At 42.0% G+C, this 21329-nt stretch overlaps 1 protein-coding gene across 1 annotated transcript in view; it reads right to left on the reverse strand.

Moving 5' to 3' along the window:
• The window catches only part of LOC115788632 (dolichyl-diphosphooligosaccharide--protein glycosyltransferase subunit STT3B-like), a 96828-nt gene that overhangs the window by 18949 nt on the left and 56550 nt on the right, over window positions 1-21329 (reverse strand). Inside the window, exons 4-7 of the mRNA XM_030741754.1 lie at window positions 14584-14649; window positions 4299-4398; window positions 2754-2852; window positions 396-542 (exon numbers count right to left, since the gene is read on the reverse strand). Of these exons, the coding sequence (XP_030597614.1) occupies window positions 396-542; window positions 2754-2852; window positions 4299-4398; window positions 14584-14649 (412 nt within the window). The remainder of the gene's footprint in view (window positions 1-395; window positions 543-2753; window positions 2853-4298; window positions 4399-14583; window positions 14650-21329) is intronic.

The raw sequence follows: 21329 nt of genomic DNA on the forward strand, positions 1-21329 counted from the left end.
TGTCCACATAACAGCACCCATCATCTGTGTTTGATTTACAGAATAGAACAGCATGGGCAGCAGTGGACAGCTTTATTTCTTTAAGGCTCCGCTTCAGTTCTCTACAAAGAAGATTTCTGTATTTGTTAGACTGGGTGGAAAGAAAATTTATTCAATGCTCGGTTGTGAACACTGTTTACTCTGGTCCCAACATGAAGCCATGCTAAAATGATTAAGAGTTAGAACTTCTCAAACTGTTCCCAGAGCAAAAGTTCACATTTTAATTTGCCGGCTTTGCCTGATTTTCAAATCTGTTAAAAATAAAGCTGAACCCCCCCGCCCCCCAAGATTATACCTCTGAAAACAACAATCCAACACAAACACAGGTACGGAAAGCAGCATGTGCACATACACACCTGTGTATGTGAGATAGATCACCGTGAGGAAGACCACACAGGCAGCGAGAGAGACTCCGAGGAAGAACAGTGTCTGGAATTCCTGTCTGGTCAGCCTGTCCTTTAGGTATTGGAGGAACGCATAGGCTTGGAGAAGTGCAAACACACCTGAGAAAAAGGCGCAAACAGATAAAAGAATGAGCCAAAGAATGAGGAAACTCGCACTGAATATTTGAGGAGGATCCGACTGATTCTGCATCCTGCTGGGAGCAAAGCAAGCTTATTTGGCCAAGAAGCACTGCTATTTTACTGGTATATAGCCCTGTTGGCTATTCATGCAGATATGAAAGAAATACTGCTGGACAGCATATTTCAAATGCATGGAACAAAATCTGTGTAAATAAACCACTGATGTTGTGTCTTGTTTTTCTTTTCCAGTCCCTTAGGTCATACTTCTTTTTCCCAGTTTCCTTCCTCACCTTCTCAGAGCATGTCTGTATTTGTCTGGTGATTTTGATATAAAAACTGAATAGAGTGAAAGGATTCTGTTTTTTTTTTTTTCCTCCCCATTTCATCACCTACCATCTTTCAACAAACCTTTTGTGATATTTCCCTGCTCTCCTGCTAGCGATCCATCGCCCACAGCAGGTCTCACCCATTTCCAAGGTTAAGCCCCTGCCTGTCTCCTGGTGTGCCGTCATGGTGCTAACATGCTTGTCACTCCATGCCACTCTGCTTTCCTGCCTCAGGGGCTGATATCTCAACGGTACCGACAGGTCCGTGGCTCTGTCACTCTCTTCCTGCCTCCCACTGTGCTCCATGAATGCTACCACCAGATGTTCTGAGCAGCTGCTACCCAGAGCGACATAAAGCCACACTTGCTCTTTGAGAGAGCGAGAGCGCGGGGAGCCAAAAACTCAGAGAGGCAGAGATGATGTTTGATGGTGCATTCTTCAAAGCCTCTTGTAACGCTGTTTGTGTTGGAGAGATCCAGGAAAACAGGGACACTTCAGTGTACACCTACCTGCTGCGGCGTTAAGTGAATTCTCCGAAAAGGCTCTGCTCCGCTTCTTAAAGCTGCCAACAACGTAAATGAATCATGCACATATGTACGCACCCATCCATGCTGTCAGGAAGCAGATGGGGCTCACACTTGAGAGGCGAAACTCAACAAGCTTTAATAAGCTACCCACAAGCCAAAATGAATAGTACTTAAAGAGCTAAGCCCATATGGGTGGCATGTAGGTGCTTACCCATATCCATTTTGAAGATGTACCAATGTTCTCCTACAGACAGAGCATGACTATCACTGTGGGCACATTGCATTCCTGCTAGTGGGTGCTTTGGATATCAACCAAGTCTGCAGAGTTCCAACTTTAATTCATGAACTGCAGTCAACCTCAACTTTCCATTTGGTATAAATGTGTATAAATAGATTACTTGCCCTCATATCTGGAAAGCACACAGATTGTACAGAAGCCTACAAGAAAATCATCCTTCAGCTCACTTCATTTATGATCCTTGGAAATATTTTCTTAATGACTTTCAAGTTTTAATCATTGGTTTCAAGTCTTCTCAAATACAGCATGGTCCCATTTAGAGTAAGCAGATGGTAAAGCAGGGCACGTGTCACACCATGGTGGTTTCATGAGTGACAGATCACTAACATATGAGCTTGCAGTTTCTGAGCGAGCACTCATTCATCACATCAGTGCACTCGTTAACACATCCTTAAGTGAATGACTGAAAGAAGACCAGGAAGAGACAAATCCAGGTTTGGGATACAAGTTAGAGTATTCCTTGTGTAGGTGCCAAGCCCAGATAAATGGGAGAGTTACATTAGGAAAGGCATCTGGTGTCAAATTGGTGCCAAGCCAAATATGCTGATCCATCCACTGTGGCAACCCCTTGGGAAAGAAGGGAGCAGCCGAAAGTACCTACTCGCTCATCGCATCCGGTTTCAAAAATCCAAGATGGCCAAAACGTTCGGTCTGAGGCTTTAAAATGGGATCTAACTAACGGGTGAAGCCATGGTGCCTTAAACTGCTCAATTATTTTATTTAACCATATTTCATATAGTCTTATTATATGAGATAAAGCGAAGATTATGAACATTTGTTTTATCAACATAAGCATGCTGATTAGATCATCTGCTAGCACAAATACCTGCTTTAGGTAAGAAAGAAAAATATGCTTGCACTTTCCTGTATTTGTGACATTTGGTTATGAGTGACTCATAAATTTGGACTAAAAAGCAGCAGTATCTTCCAAACACTGCTGACTTCATCATCAGATGGCTTGAGTTTTGTAGAAGGGAACCTGTTGTTCCAGGAAGAATAAAAGATCAGTCACCCTGCAAGCACAGAGGGTGTGACTTACCAGCGGCAGCCATGTGCTCACTCGTCCTGATTGGCTGGAAGCCGACAAAAGGGATCTGCATGGACAGTATGAGCCCCACAATGTAGAAAGTGCTGTAAGCTGTGAAGAGACGGGAAATAAAGGAGAAACAGGGAAAGACCAGATTTTTAAAAAGTCAAATCGTTAAAATAAACAACACTAAAGGGTGGGGGGGCAATTTGGTTCCCATTGAGGGAAAATCCACCTCAGTAGGGGTATTTAAAGTCTATTGATTTTCACTGTCGTACCTCAGAGGGAGCAAATACAAAATACCTAATCCAAAGCCATTTACTGAGAAAATGGGAGTTGGTTCAGCGCAGTGTGGCAGGGAGGCCCGAAGTGAGATGATGGTGCAGAGAACAGTGCAACTCACACCTTTTGTAGCTCGGGGAAACCAATTCGCAGATGCACCAGTTTAATTAAGATTTCATACTCTTCCTGAAGAGTGTGCCTCGTTTTTGAAGTAGCTTTGACCGCCCTCAGCGATCTTTTTCACACATCTGCTATTGACTCATGACAGACAGAGACGAATTGCAAGGGAACAGGCTATGAGGCATTTTATTAAACTAGGATTTTCTCCCCCACCTTTTTTTTTTTCCCCCCAACTGAACGACACCTGGTTCTGAAAAGAGCTGGTAAGGAATAGAGCAGGTGTCTTTTTTCTGTCATTGGAATACATCTACAAATATATTTCCCCATCTTTCATTTACTACCAAAAGGCGCACGATGAATGAAATATATTCTTGAGGAACAATGACAACTGCTGCAGATTTCCCACCTCCCCTAACAGCCCTGCTTCACCCAAGTAGAATTTAATTGTTGTAGGAGCAAAGGCAGGTCAAAGCTCTCTTACTGTGAAGAGGCCATAATTTATTTTCAATGCTCTCAGAGTCTGTGCTTTCCAGTTACAGTAAGTACAACATATAATCATGCGGAGATGATACTTGACATGGTATCGTTTATCTTGACCACAATAGGAGTGCCTGCTGTGAATTCATCCTAAGCTGAGGACAGATGTGTGGATGGTGGATGGTTCTCCGAGACAACAGATAACGTGCTGGAGCCTTCGCGTGCTTTGTGAAACTCAGATGTTATCAGGATACCAAGCCTACTCTCTTCACTAGTTCTCTGCCTGTGGTATATGCAAATAAGTAAATAAAAATAATAATAAAGAGGATCAGGTGGATGCATTTACTGCTAAGTGGTGTGTGGGTGTGTAGATGTCTGCACTGATGATGATGAAATGCTTGCTGTTGTGAGAGATGAGCACAGGCGTGACTGGGCATTTGAGCTTGTTTCAGGGTTAAATGCTTGGTCAAACATGTTGTGAGATGCATAGGAAGGAGCAGTGGTTTGTCTGCATAGTGCACACATTTCTATTCAAATAAAGTAATCTGAAGACAAGTGAGTCTCCATTACAGCATCTGTATGTGGGCGAGCTTTAAATATCAAGCCGAACAGTGAAAGTTATTGTCTCGCATAATTGCTTGTGCGCTGCGCGCTTGTGTTTGCGTGTGAGCATCTTACCGATATAGACTCTCCGGCTGTAGCGTTGCATCAGCAGCAGCACAAACACATGCAGTGGAATCAGGTTGATAATAAACACATAACCTCCCCACGCCGAAACCTGGAACACAAATACACACAGACATTAAATGGGCATTCATCGTTTCACAATTGTTTCGTGGAGGCGGGTGAAGCACATAAAACATGGAGGTAGCCATCGCATCAGCACATATTGCTTTGTAGACTCCCATTGGAGGCCTCAAGTTTAGCGTGTGGATTGTCACTGCCATGGCTTTTAAAACAGATCATCATGAGCAAGGTGTGTATTCAACTGAAACCAAGGAAACTGCAGGCTGATAGAATAACTTCAATCACAAGGTAACTACACCCCCAAATTATACCCATTAACTTTTTTTCCTCTCCTTTCTTTAAGTGGGGCCACAATTAACAAAATTACCATTAGGTGTATTGCATTGAGAAATAAATATAAACTAGCAGCTGATTAAATAAACTCATTAGGAAAGTGTGTAATGAAGGTTATATCATGAGAGCAGAAGGGTTTTTTTTTCTCTCAGATTTTTACATAAATGGACCTGGAGAAGATGCCCCCTGATGGCCATAGAAAACAACGCAGGCACTTCTAGACTGGGTACAATTTACAGACCCGGAAGCTAGACCCATCTTTTATAGTGTCTGGATCCACAGTGATGAACTATAGTTTTGTGCAAAAGTCTTGAGCCACTCTTTATTTGTTTATAATTTTCTAGAAAAATTGGAAGTAGTCTTCAGGAACAGTTCTCCAGGCTTCTTATAGGACACTCAGTTGGCTGCCTTATGTTCTGTTGTCTGTCAAAAACAACACACTGCTTCAATAACATGGAGGTCCAGGCTCTGGGCAGGCCAATCCATGACTGATAGTGTCCCATTGTGTGTTTTTCTACCCAGGTATGCTTTTACTGCATTGGCAGTGTGTTTGGGATCATTGTCACACTGAAAAATGAAGATGTTGCCAATCAGATGCTTTCCAAATGGTATTACATGGTGGATCAAAATATGATGGTACTTTTCTGGGTTCATAATTATATCCGTTTTAAAAAGATCCCCTAACACCACTGGCTGAAATTCAACCCCTAACCATGACAGAGCCTCCACCCTGTTTTACAGATGGACACTATTGTACCTCTCTGCTGATCTCCTCCTGATCTCCTGAATTGAACCAAAAAATTTCACATTTGGATTCATCACTGCCTAAGACCTGCTGCCACTGATTTTCAGCCCAGTTCTTGAGTACTTTAGCGTACTTCAGCCTTTTCTCCCCATTTCTCTTCCTTAAGAATGGCTTCTTAACAACAGCCCTTCCGCTGAGACCATTTGTGATGGAGCTTCATTGAAAAGTAGGTGGATCAACTGAAGGTCCAGATGCATCTCTCAGGTCCTGTGTCAGGTCTTCCCATTTTTTAAGGCCATAACTTTCAGATCCTGTCCATCTGCTGCAGATATTTTTTTAGGCCTGCCATTTGTCCAGTTCCCTCAAATTCTGACTGCCTGGAAGTTAAATATAAATTAAAGAGGGGTGGCTTAAGACTTTTACACAGTAATATAGGGAGGGGAATGAGTTTTGAATACTGGAATGTCCATTAAGTCACAAAAAAAGAACCCCCCCCCCCTTTTCTGTCAGTTTCCACAGTGCCTGTAGGATCTTATGTGCTACCAGCACCAGAAGGTGACAGTAATGTGCCTACAGACTGTTTGGCAAAAATCATTTAACAACAAAAACAGAAGAACAATAACTGCCAGACCAGGACAGCCTGTGTGGTGCTATGAGATTAGATGCTTCGGTAGAAACGGGAAAAAAAAAACAAAACATGTAAAATACGAGAGCCACCCAACTCTACTTGAACTCCTTCACAAAATAACAAAAATAAAAGCCTAATGTGAACCCCACCCAGTAAAAGTAGCAGGTCACAAATCTAACAACTATTCAGAGTCATTTGAGATTTTTTTCCTTCTTCAGGACACTGTAAACATTATGTGTCTGCTGGTTTGGGAATGCCTCGGTGCTTAGACTGTCGCTCCTGCAACCCACAGCCATGGATGGACGGACGGCAAATTGGAAGGCAAAATGTGGTCATGCAATTAGAAGTGTAGATTAAAATGGCTACTGTAGCCTATGATTTCAGTTATTCCAGTATGACAGAATTTGAATGAATGAAAGATCAACATCTGGCAACACTAAATCTGTTTAGTTGAATCAAACCATTCTAATCTAAACACTTAAACTCATATTTTCTCACTAGCTTCAGACAGAAGCCATACGCACAACTGGTGCATTTACTTTTATCATCAATTATCTGATCACTGTATATAATGTCAAATAATGGCATGGAAAATGCCCCTGCAGTTTCTCAGAGCTCAAGGCTGTTTTTAATGCCTTGGATCTTCTGACCAACCAAGAACCGAACAGACTAATTCAACGGACATAAAATCCTCTTTACTGCAGCTCCACTATTAAATGCAAGCACACAGCTGTAAAAAGAAAAACAGACATATACAGATTCAATAAAACCTTAGCAATCATATTTTACATGTTAGATGCACCAATAACTTTAAAAGCTCCACTAAAATTATACCATTTCTGAGGTCTGCTGGGTTTCACAGCTCTGGGTGTGGGGGCTATAAAACGACGGCACAAGAGGACAAAAAAAAAAAAAAAAAAATTCACTGACAAGTTTTCAATTGCCTGTACTTGCAAAGGGCAAATGGAAACGGTGAGAGCACTAGACAGAAAGTCAGAAGTGGATAGAGAAAAAGTGCAAGAACAGAGAGAAAGCATGGTGTTCAGAGTGAGCGAGAGACAGAGGAAGAGTGAAAGGATGTTTGTGCCAGAAAGTGGAACCTAGAAAGAGGTAGAGACAGCAGAGAGGAACGAATAACATATGCAAATTGTTTGCTCTTTCATTCACAGCAGCTTCTGTGAAAGATCCCCCATTGTACCTGCTAAAAGCGCTCAAAAGATCATTCATTATACTTTTGCAATCAGAGGGAAAAATAAGCATGTCATGTCTAATTGATAAACAATAATATCCCACACTGAATAAAAGAGAAAAGAAAATTTCTAAATATGTTCCTTGCAAGCGCAATTATCTTTTGGCAGTCATTCACGTCTGTTCACTCAGATGTTGACAGTCAATTAGTAGCAGGCGGACCGTAACTTATGTGGATGCAGGAGATGACTTCAATTTAAGCTTCGTTTCCACTATTGACACAAGGATGGCTGATCAAGTCCCTGCTGCTGACTGGTTGGGAACTAATTGTAAACATAACACTTGAAACGCAGTGACAGAGGCTAGCTGCTGCACTCCACTTGACTAAATACAACATGTCTCCTCTGTGTACCAACCGCGTGCATGCGTGTGTATGTCCAGCACTGCATTTTGCCACAATGCTGCCACAAAGTCTATTTTGAGTAGCTGGGCAGATGTTTATGTCTCTGCCCATAGATGCAGGTTGTCAAACCAATGACATCACAACCATGCAGGATACACTTGTGGCTGGTTTGATAAAATAGCAGCAGCATCTTTAGCAATTTGTGTAAGCATGACAAAGACAGGAGAACAGACGATGCAGAGTGGGAGTAAGGATGTGGAGGAGAGCTTAAGAAAATAATATTCCCACACAATATACCACCAAAAATAAGTGATCTCCTTAAAGATTTAAACACACTAAGAGCTACAACAAAACGTAGCTCTAAACAGCTCATTAACACCACTCTCTCTTGAATTTGGCAATTTAGAGAGAACTGTAATCCCAAAAGATACAAGGCACAAGTCTATACAGAACACTGCTCACACACGGGTTTTGTTTTTTTTTAATAACCTCAGGAAAATATTGATCCCTTTGACTCAGACTCCTTGACATTATTTAAGTGCATTGTTGACAGAGTCAAAGTTACATCAACACTTTTCCTAAAACTTGTTTTTTCCTTTGGGTATAAAACAGTATCAGGCCTGATGGCAAGCCACTGGTGTGGAAGGCGAAGTTTGGAAAAACTCCTATGGCATAACTGTTATGGACATGCGCGTGCGCATGCACACACTTCCATTTTTACTGGTACTTTCAGCTGCTCCCTTTTTCCCAAGGGGTCACCATCACGGATGACTCCACATGTTTCATTTGGTACAGATTTTACGCTGGATGCCCTTCCCGACACATTTTTCCAGGCCTGGGAACAGTGCTAGGAGTACACTAGCTTGTGACACCCACCCGGCAGCAAAACAGTGGATAAAAGTAATTTATAAACTGATAATGGCAGGTGATGAATTGCAATTCATCCTCTATGATCCATGACTTTGTCTAATGTCCATGATAAAAAGAAAATTCTGTGTGTTTGTGTGTAAGAGAGAGAGAGAGAGCAGGAACAAGCTCCATTTGAAATTATAGTTCTAGACGCCAGCCGAGTGCCCGAGTCACTGGGTAACAGCGGAGGGCAGGAATCAGAAAATGTCTGGAGCCAAGTCTTTTAGCCGCTATCATTCTCTGCATTTCATAGTCGGCTTATCTGATGACCACAGGGCCACTCTAAAGAGGATATAGAGAACACAGCATGCAACACAGAGAAGGGTTTTACTCTGCACGGGTGTGTGTGTGTGTGGTGTGTGTGTACACAAGTGTTTCCAGGCTACGTGCTCTCACTGGGAATCACTGATTATTTACAATAAAGACATTTTTTTGTGTTTAACTATTTGTTAAATGTGCTCTGTGTACCAACCATGACTATCAGATTCATTAAGATTTTGAGGTAGAATAAAAGTGTTTATGGCTGCTCTAGATATTAGTGTGCTTGGACAAAATCTGAAGCAGACTAAGAACCCCAACAACTAATAAGGCACTGACTGAACAAGTGCCATGAGGACACCTGAGGAGACTTTTGCGCAGTAGGACCAACCTGAATACCAGTTTTGGTGCTTTGGAGATAATTGACAATATTTGAAGTTGGGCTGGGCGATCTTCTCCATGATCCAATCATCCTAGTGTCCCTCCGTGACTGCCAATGACAAATACCAACCCCAATGGGTAGGGGAAGGTAGAGAAGTTAACATGCACGCACTAACATGATACAGCTCACTCCATAATACATACTCTGGGGCCCACGCATAAGACACAAGCCATCGCTTTCTCAGCAGTGCTCCTGCAACTTACTGGTGGAAGAGGGACGGAGACACACACCAGGGAGTTCATTTCTCACTTCCAGCATGAAGAGAAAGAACGTATGCTTTGCCAGTAGGAGAGCCTCATTCACATATGATGCGATGATTCAGCCTACTATAGTTAATGACCATAAGTCAGCGAATATCTGTTGAACTGCTAAAACAGTATTGCATCATAACATTTTTTAAAAATTTTTTTCTTTAGGCCTATATTCTACAGACTCAATTAAAAAAAAAAAAAAAGGAGCCAGTTGAGGTGGCTCGGGCATCTGACTGGGATGCCTCCTGGGCACCTCTTGGGTGAGGTGTTCCGGGCATGTCCCACCAGGAGGAGGCCCTGGGGTAGACCCAGGACACGCTGGAGAGATTATATCCCTTGGCTGGCCTGGGAACACCTTGGGGTCCCTCCAGATGAGCTGGTGGAGGTGGCTGAGGAGAGGGAAGCCTGCGGTTCTCTGTTTAGGCTGCTGCCCCCGCGACCCGGCCCCGGATAAGCGGAGGAGGATGGATGGATGTTAGATTCAACTCATTGTCACACAAGGCACACAACGAAATGATTGTTCCAGATCACTCATCCAGAGACGAGCATGTGTGGTCATGCAGCCAGAGACCGGCGCTACCTTTAGGCAATGTGGTTTAAGTGTCTTGCCCAAGGACATAACGCAGAGCAGGGACAGGGGCTCGAACCGACAACCCTCCGGCTGCAAGGCGAGTGCCTTGGATGGATGGATGGATTTTAAAAAAATAAATAAATAAATAAAAAATAAAAAAATAAAAATAAAAGGGTTCATCGATCCCTCCTCCATACCCTAATCTGAAACCACCACCTTTCATCTTCAAACATGGTGGGGGGAGAAAAAAATTTGTTCAAATTTGGGCTCATCACCCTATAAGACTTGTCTCCACTGATTTTCAGTTCTTGTGTAATTTGGCATACCTCAGCCTTTTCTCCCCATATGCATCCCTTAATGGTGTCCTGACACCCAGCTTCAATGAACAGCATCTCTCAGGTTCTGTGTCAGGTCTTTGCCATCTTTGCTCCTATTTCATAAGGGTATGACTTTCAGATACTGTTTGTCTGCTGTAGATAATTTTTTTTAGACCTGCCATTTCTTTTGTCCTCCATTTCTCCAGTTTTCTAAATTTTGAAGGACATATTGCACACCATGCGCAGATATAACAAGTCTTCAGCTAATGGCTCTTTTGGAATCACCTTATTGGCTGCAAAAATACTATTTTATGCCCGTCAAACCGTGTTATCTTTGGCATTTTTGCAGATTCAACCAAAGAAAAGGGAACAAATTCTGTGTTTTTTGTGACAGGCTGCTAGTAACAAAGTGCCTAAAGATACAATTTAAAATCAGTTCCTTGCCAAGTTTTCTGTTATGTGTACACAACACTGATTCATCCCTTGAGTTAGGTGCCTTTTTAAGCTCAAAAGAGTCATAAGTCAGTGTTTAGTGGCTTAACAAACAAATGAAATATTCTTCTGAAAATGGTTAGGTACAAGGACCGGACTGAAAATAAGTGAAAATGCAGCCAATGTCCAAAGAAAAACTCTGGAAGGCTTTCAGAAAGCCTGGGAGAACTATTGCTCAAGACCACTTTAAAGTTTTATGAAGGTCTAAGTCATTGGAAGCAAAATATAAATAAATGAGGGGTAGTTAAACACTTTTGTACAGCACTGTAACCTCCGTCAGTTTTCTCTCATTTGGAGATGATGGCTCAGTCTAGCCGTTCCACTCATACAAAGAGAGGGGAAAAAAAAACCTGAAGTTGCTCTAAAAAGTTGCTAAATGTAGGGACAATGAGGTGAACTGAAATGGTCCAAAACTCAGGTACAGCTCTAGTGTTCAGAACAACAAATATCTGGTTAAGCAAAGGATCTGGCTACTTTACAACAGGAGGGTTTAAAAGGAAGAATAAGCCAATGCTTTTGGATTTAACAAGCAGACAGTGCAGCTGATCCATGCATTTGCTTTTGCTCTCTACTCCCCCTTCACTCCAGCCTCACCGCTGGAGGGTTAAAAGGAGGATTTTGCACAGCTGCCAGAAAGGTTCCTGTGGCTCCTGTCCATCACTCTTTCCAACTGCTCAGATCCTCCTCTTAATCTCATCCTTCTCTACTCTCTCTTCTGATTATACCAACATTTAGGCAGGGGATTTTACCCTCATCGTCTCCATATCTGCCTTTAAAATGACGCATTCAATTAAACCCTAGGGGAAAACACAGTCGTGGCTATTTCCTGATTAAACTGACAGCATCAGGTGATATGGCCAGTTTAAAAAAAATAAATAGTGTGGGTTAACCAGTGTTTGTAGTTCTTTGTGACCAAGATCAAAATGAGAAAAAAAGCAGGTGCTGCTGGGAGCCTGGTGGTGTTGGAGACATACAAACGTAGTGTCATCTGCAGGGGTAGGTTGGCTGCAGATACAGTACAGAGAAAGATTGCAGAGAGGGAGAGAGCAGGTGTGAAGGAGAGTAGTAATAAGGAGAAAGGCGCATGGAGGCTCAGTATTCCCTTCCATCACGTTTTCTCCCTCTGTTGTCTTATCGTTCTGCATTTGTCACCATCTCTGTCCCCTCTCTCTGCTCCCTCCTTATCTTTTCACATCTTTGTTTCTTTGTCTCCATTCTCTGTTCTGTCTCCTTTTCTATTCACCCTTCCACTACTCCTCTCTGTAGTCCTCTCCATCCCCTCAACCCTTGGACGGAGTGTGATCGATGAAGCTGGATTTTAGTAATCTGTTTCATTTGACATCTTTCCCACTGATGGCCACAGAGATTTTAGCCTGGAATGAGTGGGAAGCCCGAGATTTCACTGGCACCCGTGACCATGACACACACCAACAAAAACAATGAAAACAATCTGTCTCTGATGCACTGTGCTTGGACTGTCTTTTTATCCAACCCCTGTCATCAACCCCCTGGATGAGCTTGTGCCTGCATTCATAAATAATGCAGAAAATACTGGATAAACTGCCCCTCCAAGTTTCCATGTAACACCATGTCACTGCTGGGAAGAGTGGATAGCCGCTCCAACCAGCCATTCCTGGGCCTGTTACTTTATTTTATTTTTTTAAATCATGGCCCAGTTCTGAATTGGAACAAGCCACACACACACACACACACACATACACACACAGACACACACAGACACACACAGACACACACAGACACACACACACACACACACACACAGACACACACACACACACAGACACACACACACACACACACAAAGTGGGGTTTGCCAAGAAAGAAATCCTCTTCAAAACACAAAAGGTCCTTTTGCCTTTTAGTTTTTAGTAGTGAACAGTTCAATTCAGCACATATTCAAATATTAGTGTTCAAGTGCCTTAGAAATTACAGACAAGAGCTACAGGTAGCACTTTACAGACGTCAGCTGCAGTCTAAGAAAATTATTTCACAGTAGGGAGGAAGTCTGACTAACATGACGACGTATTCCCTTCAGCACGAGAACAGAAAGAATCAGCCGGTACCAGCGCATTCATCTAAACTATAAACTACTGTGAAACCTTTTAGAACGTTGCTTTATATACAATAGATAAACACAGTATATTAGGTGCACCTTTCTAGTGCTCAGCTGGACCCCCTTTTGCCTTCAGAGCTGTCTTAATTCTCGTGGCACAGGTTCAATAAGGTGCCAGGAACAGTCCTCAGAGATTTTGGTCCATGTTGACATGATAGCGTCACACAGTTGCTTCAGATTTGTCATTTGCACACCCATGATGTATCCCATTCTACCACGTCCCAAAGGGGCTCTACTGGACTGAGATCTAGTGACTGTGGAGGCCATTTGAATACAGTGAACTCATTGTCATGTTCAAGAAACAACTTTGCCATGATGTGAGCTTTGTGACATGATGAGTTATCCTGCTGGAAGCAGCCATCAGAAGATGGTACACTGTGGTCTTAGAGCGGTGGAAATGGTAAGCAAAAAAAAACAGTCAGGTAGGCTGTGGCACTTAAACTGCTCAGGTGGTAACTAAGGGTACTAAGTGTGCCAGGAAAATATCCCCCAAAACCATTACACCACCAACGCCAGCCGCATGTTGCAGCAGAAATCGAGACTGATCTGATCAGGCAATATTTTTCCAATCATCCACAGTCCGGTTTTCCTGAGTCTGTCTGAATTGTAGCCTCAGTTTCCTGTTCTCAGCTGACAGGAGTTGCACCCGGTATAGTCTGTAGCCCATTTACTTCAAGATTCTACATGTGAGTACAGAGATGCTCTTCTGCATATCTTGGCTGCACTGAGTGGTTATCTGAGTTACTGTTATTTTTCTATCAGCTCAAAGAAGTCTGGCCATTCTCTGCTGACATCTTCACCTAGAGAAATGCAGGATGTTTTCTTTATTTCAGAAAACTCTCTGTAAACTTTAGAGATGTTTGTGTGTCAAAATCCCAGCAGATCAGCAATTTCTGAAATACAACAACCGTGCCGTGTTTAAAGTCACCTAAATAACTTTTCTTCGCCATTCTGGGGAGTGTGAATCTCAGCAGGTCGTCTTGACAATGTCTACATGCCTAAACGTACTGAGTTGCTGCCATGAAATTGGCCCATCAGACATTTCTGTTAAGGAGCAGCTGAGCAGGTGTATCTAACAAAGTGGCTGCTGAGCTTGTGTTAGCTCACATTTTGAAAAGAAATAAGCACAAATACACAAATGACATTTTATGGCAATCATGACTAAAATCTCAGTCATAAATATCAAGACAAGAAAAGAAATGGGAGCAAATTGTCAAGAGTCACTATTAATCAAAGCCTGGAACCAGAATTACACTAGGCTCCAATTCTGATTATTTTTGTTATTGATCACACCGTCTCTTTTTCTTGGTCATTACAAAAAAAAAAAAAAAAAAAAAAAAAAAAAAAAAAAAAAATTTTAAAAATCCTTGCAACAATGACCTGGAAACACAATGTGATAACTTTATTTTATTCAGTATAAAAATGATCAAACAAAAATGGAAACCTTTCAATTAGTTTGCAGGTCTAAATTAGGCAACCCTACTTAGCTGAATTTAATCAAAAGTTACCTGTTGTGTTTGTATGCAAAAAAAAAAAAATTCTTACCATGTAGAAATAGGAGAGACAACAGCCAATGGTCCAGAATACTGAGCCTGTCTTCACTGATTTCACCTAAGAGGACAAAAAGCAGAAAATAACTCGTTTCATTTTTTTTGAACATATATAATTTAATAACAAAAATGATTTGTGTTTCAGGGACAGCAGAAAGTAAAGTAACAAAGACTGAACATTTTTTGATGATGAGACACTGCACTATTCCCAGAAAAATATGATGGACTGAGTGCAGACAACAGACTGTGCTGAGGATTTGCTTTATTCCCTGCTGAAACACCGTTATAGTAAAAACTCATGTATTCTGAAACTGTATAAAACAAACTTGTGTACCCTTAGTAAAGTGCTACAAATACATTACTTTTAAACCTTAAAAGCAGTTTACTAATCACAGTGTAATGATCACAGCAGATATGGAGCAGCCAGCTGCCGTGAGAGAGATAAGGCTAGTCCACCGGCAACATCTTGTAAACAAGCTCTTCTTCTGAGCCACGGGCTGATACAGAAAGCAGGTGTACACATTAACATTAAAAAAAACAAAACAAAAAAAAAACAAATGTGCGTGCACGCATACACACTCACAAATAGAAGATGCATCCAACAGTGACCTTTAAAATGATCAATCTCAGAGGGACTAGCAGTGAGAATGCCAGCGTGCAATGCTGTCAAGAAGCTTTATTGTGTCAAGCAACGCTTAAAATAAGCCCAAGATGGGGAAATCAATAACTGCCAGACCAAGGTGGTCTCACCTCCTTCAAGGTACCCAGCCCCTGGATTAGCCAAATCAACTGTAATGCAAAAAAACAAACACAAAAAACCCAATCCTCAAGCAGTTCTTCTCTTGGCTGATGGGATATGCTGCTGTATCTGATTATGAATCTCATCCATTAGAAGATAGAACTTAGCATTGTTTGTGGAAAAAGTGACAATATTTTAAAGCCTTGTGGCGCAGTTTGGCTCAGCATGGCAGAACAAATTAAGATGAGCTCTTTTTCTCTATGGGAGATGGGACTGGTTTAATATTACAACCCCTGATCATTGATTTAATCTCAACAGGAGCCCATTTATCTTTTTTTTTTTTCTTAAAACCCCACAACCACACTGTTATTTGGCAAGCTCATTGGGTCCATAATTTAAGTCTAGTCAAGACAGATACTTTGGATAAAAAGCACTTTAAAAAGCAAAGAGCGACACATCCCTTTTTTTTTTCTAATCACTCTGACACATAAGCGAGTAAAAAGTAGAGGATTAAAAAGATCACTTGTTTTTCAACTCATACCCCACTTCAAAGATTAATCATCTATCAAAACAATCCTGGAAGAACTAAAGATGAACTTTATGAGTGTAAGTGGGTTGTTGTATTGTCACCGTAAAGAGGATTCTGTTCCAGCTGGTCTTTCTTTGTGTAGTGAGCTAGTTTAAGTACTTAACAGTGTCACAAATGTCAGCTGATTTTTTATTTATTTATTTTTTTTAATTGTAAAAGTGCTGCGCCACTCACCTCTAGGAGGACGTACTTTGCAGCAATTTGTGCTAACAAATAGATCATAGTTCCTAACAAGAGGTGCCGGGAACGACAAACCACCCCCAGCAGACAGTTTAGCTGATTTGAATGATGTCCGTCTCTCAAATGTGTCACCCTCCAAACATTAAATCAGAGTGATAACACAGAGGTCCTATTGTTCATGCCCATGATTTTCCAAGGTTTAAAAAGTGAACTAAAATAACTTTCATTTTATGAATGTAAATGGAGTTTCCCGTGCTAAATTTAAGTGGCCTGCAAATCCAGAATCTCGATTGGATCAGTTTAACTTTTAAACCAAATTTAAGCATGAAAAGATGCTTTCAATGACGAACAAAATAAATAAATAAATAAATACTGTTGGCTGCCAGTGCTACCCCTCAGCCTCTTGGCAGTAGAATCTTTAGGTGGCACAACTCCCCTGGAAGTACAAGTTGTAGAACATGTAATTGCCGGGTCTCAGTAGATCTTAATGCGGTGGTGCATATGAGCCTTAGTGACTTGCAAATGGTAAGAATCAGGAATAAGAAATGCTAAAATCGTAATAAATATAAACCACTGAGAATACTGTCACTTTCTGTGATCGGCATTATTATGATAAACACCAAGTCGTTCGAGATGTTTAGTAGATGCATCAATGTATGAATTTGAACAAGTTAGGTCACATCGTTCAAGTTATTGCATTCAGTTCAATTCCATTCTATTCAATTTTATCTGTATAGCAACAAATCACAACAGTCGCCTCAAGGTGCTTTATATTGTAAAGACCCTACAAGAATTACAGAAAAACCCAACAGTCAAAACGACCCCCTATGAGCAAGTACTTGGTGACAGTGGGAAGGAAAAAACTTCCCTTTTAACAGGAAGAAACCTCTAGCAGAACCAGGCTCAGGGAGGGGCAGCCAGGACTTGTTTTTAAGACTGATATCTATATTTGGTGATTTCCAATATATCAGCCAATATAACTCAGTATGGATGAGTTAGAAAGAATTTAAAAAAAAAAAAAAAAAAAAAAAAAAAATCACCCTACAAAGAGTTATTAAGGGAGAACCTATGCATAGACCAAAACAGTGTTTTGTACCAGGCTGTAAATGCTGTAAAGTTGTGCCATTTTAACATGGAACTCTGAGGGGACTGACTCCAAAGTGACTCCTAGAGGAACTGCAGTTTATGCCACTTCCACACTGGATTTATTTTTCAGCTCCAGAGGTTGGTCGATGGCTTGAGATTACACTATTCACAACAAATTCATTGTGGACATTCCCCTCACTCATTTTGAAAGTTCAGTCACTGCTAACCGATTAATCTGAGCTCGGGATGTGCGCAATTACTTGACCAGACAACTAATCGTTGCTATTGTTACTCCGTGGTACCAAACATACTAGTCGGTTAGCCTAATTATCCATCCATCCATTTTTTCCCCCCGCTTATCCGGGGCTGGGTTACGGGGGCAGCAACCTAAGCGGATGCTGCACCGGTCTATCGTGGTGAAGAGGGCGCTGAGCATAAAAGCGAAGCTGTCGATTTACTGGTCGATCTACGTTCCTACCCTCACCCATGGTCACAAGCTTTGGGTAGTGACCGAAAGAATAAGATCGTGAATACAAGCGGCAGAAATGAGCTTCCTTCGAAGGGTGGCTGGTCTCCCCTTTAGAGATAGGGTGAGGAGTGCAGCCATTCAGGAGGGGCTCAGAGTAGAGCTGCTGCTCCTCCACATCGAGAGGAGCCAGTTGAGGTGGCTCAGGCATCTGACTAGGATGCCTCCTGGGTGCCTCTTGGGCAAGGTGTTCCTGGCAAGTGAGGAGGCCCCAGGGTGTACCCAGGACACGCTGGAGAAATTATATCTCTGTTAGCCCTGAATGCCTTGGGCTCCCTCCGGATGAGCTGGTGGAGGTGGCTGGGAAGAGGGAAGCCTCTTTAACCCTAATTAACCCAGTGCAGGTAAATGTTTGTCTTAAAAGTTATGGAGCCATCTGCCACCAGGTGGAAATGCAGCCCTGACATCTTATAGAAAAATGCCATAATGTAACCTGAAGCGCACCTCCCAAGAAACACCCTTCCTTCCCTGCATTTCGGCTGCCCCCTCCAAGTTTGTACAAAGAAGCAAAAAAAAAAAAAAAAAAAAAAACTAGAAGGACAAATGTGTTTGTGCCTTAAAAAAATGAAAATAAAAAACTGACCACAGGAACCAAGAGGGGGAAAAAGTGCCAGCATTTTATGTTTGTCAGCCGATACCACATGAAAATCACTGGGACACGATCGAAAGGTAATTAACACACGCAATGCGCCTGCACAGGCAACAACATCAGCCACTTGCGTAGATTACGTCATAGCAACTGAAGTCTGAATTGGGGGTGAGCTGGAGGAGGCGGCTGGGTGAGAGGGAGGTCTGGGCTCCACTGCTCAGGATGCTGCCCCGGATAAGAGGAAGATGATGGATGGATGGATGGATGGATGTTTGTATTGTTTTGATGCGTGTCATGAATTGTAGAGCAACGATCATAATGCGCGGCACAATGCGCCACACTTAAGTCGCAATTTATTCTTTTTTTTTTTGGATGTCATTTTCTCAAATTCAGTGGTGTGTGAACATTGTTTGCAGTAATGCATTTTCATATATTTGTATCAATTGATTTTATGTTTTTATTCTTTGTTGTTTGGAGTGTAACGTGCAGTGTTCATAATGCGCGGTGCCACACAGTTAAGCAGCATTTAAAGAGCGATTCATTATAGAAGAATGCAATTAATGGTCTCAAAAGCCTTTGTTTAGATAGTTTTTGATATTGTCCATTAAACAGGCATAAAATTTTATTTGATATCTGAGCGTTTCTTAGTTTTAGACTAGTCTGTTAGTCTATTTTTTTCCCAGATTTAGTCGACTAAGAAATTAGTAGCCAGGAACATCCCTAGTCTGAGCCCTTCCATAACACCATCTTGGACTGCAGCTGGCAATGATAAACTTTCTTCTGCTGTGGAGCTCTACTAAGAGCTGGAGGGCGGCTTTAACAGAACCTGCAGCAGGTGGAAATCTGGTTCATGCTATGCCAGGCTGCAGAGCAGAACAAGGGCCACTGTTACCAGCAGCAGCTCAATACAGTACAGCTGGAGATACTACAGGGGCAGCTGATTTACGGCATAACAGGATCTGAATTTTAATTTCCATCTCTCTCTTTTTTTCCAAACATTCTGGATGAATCTTTTCCATTGATTTTTTTCCCCCCATGAAACGACTAACAAATTCAACTGGTTTCTTTTGCCATAGAGCAGCCTTCAGCTGACAATATTTTACATGTCACAAAACAATTAGCGAATAAAATTTTGCTGATAAACTTCTAAATGCAACTGTTGAACTGTATTCAGCCACATTAGGCTGCATTAGTTTTAGATACACATATCTATACAAACCTAAAATATAAAAGGGGGGAAGGAACCTAGCGTACATTGCCAAAGGCAGAACCACTAAAACATTAATTCTGTAAATGGCTCCATGCTGAGTCTACTTTTCTTTGTTTCTGAATGAAAACCAGCACTGTGGCAGAAAATTATGACAGTAGTTACTGTATAAGCCTGGGCCAAGGCTAGCATGTAGCCTTTTATTATCCTTTCAATGCATGTACAAAGTTGTGTTCAACTGGTGCCTCCCCCTGAGCCCAGCCCAGCCCCTGCTCCCTTTGTGAGGGCAGATGCTATTCTGTCTTATACCAGTCGAGCTAATTAAATGGGCAGGGAGAGAGTGGAATTTTTGTTACAGCCACATATGGAGAAGATATGAGGTCAGAGCAAGAGAGGGAGGCTGCCATTGTGTGAGTGTTGCTGTTCATCTTGGCATGTTAACCATGCAGCAGCTCTGCTGTGTGTGAGGGATTCAATTATAGATTGTGTGAGGGTATGCATGTTTTGGTTTTGGGGAGGTGGGTGTAAACAGAGATTATACAAGTGGTGTTGAATGGGTTAGCAGCAGATGAAATAAAGCAGTCTGTTAATGAAGATTGGGTTAGGACTTGAGGGAACCGCTCTGAGCTTTCACCATAGAGTGGGGGAGGACTGGAGTAAACAGAAATTGAAGGAAAGGAATCAGCAGTAAGATAGAGGAAGAGAAAGTAAGGTGAGCAAAACAAGAAATAGGAGAGAAAGCAGAACAAAGCACAAGTTCAACAATGGCAGGGACAAAGAAAGACAAAGACAATTAAAGGGAGACAAGATGGAAGCAAGACAGAGAGGAGGAAAGGAAAACATAAGAGACAAATGTGGGTAAATGAGACTGATAATGGGAAGCAGTGGTGCATGGCCAGAATGATTGTTTTTCGGGGGCCTTGCCAAATAGATCAGAGGACTGAATTGTGCTAGGTGAGTGCACGGGGATTTTTTAAAATTTATTTATTTATATAGTGCTGCTCTGCTGAGGACACGTCGCCTTAAGAGGTGAGGTGAGGGCTGCCATGGGGAACACCTGCCTCACTTGAAGATATATTATTCACATACACACAAGATGACAAAAAGCCATTTTATCAATGCAGAAAAACAAACAGATGTCCTTATCACACCCTAGTACACAAGCAGAGGTGAGATAAATGGTTGGAGGAGTTTTTGGACAAGCCCCTAAAAGTTAGCTGACATCATGATTTGGCACTGATCTTCTCAACAGTGACATATATATTTTTTTTCCCATAACTAAAAACTTTTCCTTATAATTAAATTCAGGAAACAGATGTGAAAATTATCAATTCTCAGTCATCCAGGACATGGTCATTTTGAGTGCTTGAAAAGCCAACTGGATTTCTTTATCTTTATGAAGTATTGCCTCTCATCCAAGAGGCTTGTTCAGTTCTACACAACTGATGGAGAATACCAGGGCCGCTGACCCACAATGATGTGAGTCAGCATGTGAGCCAAGGTGTGAAAAAGGGCGTGGGTCAATACCATCACTGGGGCCAATATACGAAACCTCTGTAGGATATTGCCCCAACGTCATGTGACCTATTGAGGTCATTTGAGGGAAGACGTGATCGAGGGTTTAAACTCCTGGGAAGGGATCTCAAGATTGCACTGTAGGTGGCTGATAGCTGGTGTCGTAAGCCACCACCTCTGTTCAACAATGGTCATTTAGTGGACAAAGGCCTCCTTTACTCCTCCCTCAAACCAAAATGTCAACACTGACATCCTAAAAAGAGCGCCCTCTTCTTTAAGTGCAGGTGTACCGCTGAGTCTTGTCCCGCTG

This window comes from Archocentrus centrarchus, chromosome 11 (assembly GCF_007364275.1).
Source record: "Archocentrus centrarchus isolate MPI-CPG fArcCen1 chromosome 11, fArcCen1, whole genome shotgun sequence".
In the NCBI taxonomy this organism is placed as follows: Eukaryota; Metazoa; Chordata; class Actinopteri; order Cichliformes; family Cichlidae; genus Archocentrus; species Archocentrus centrarchus.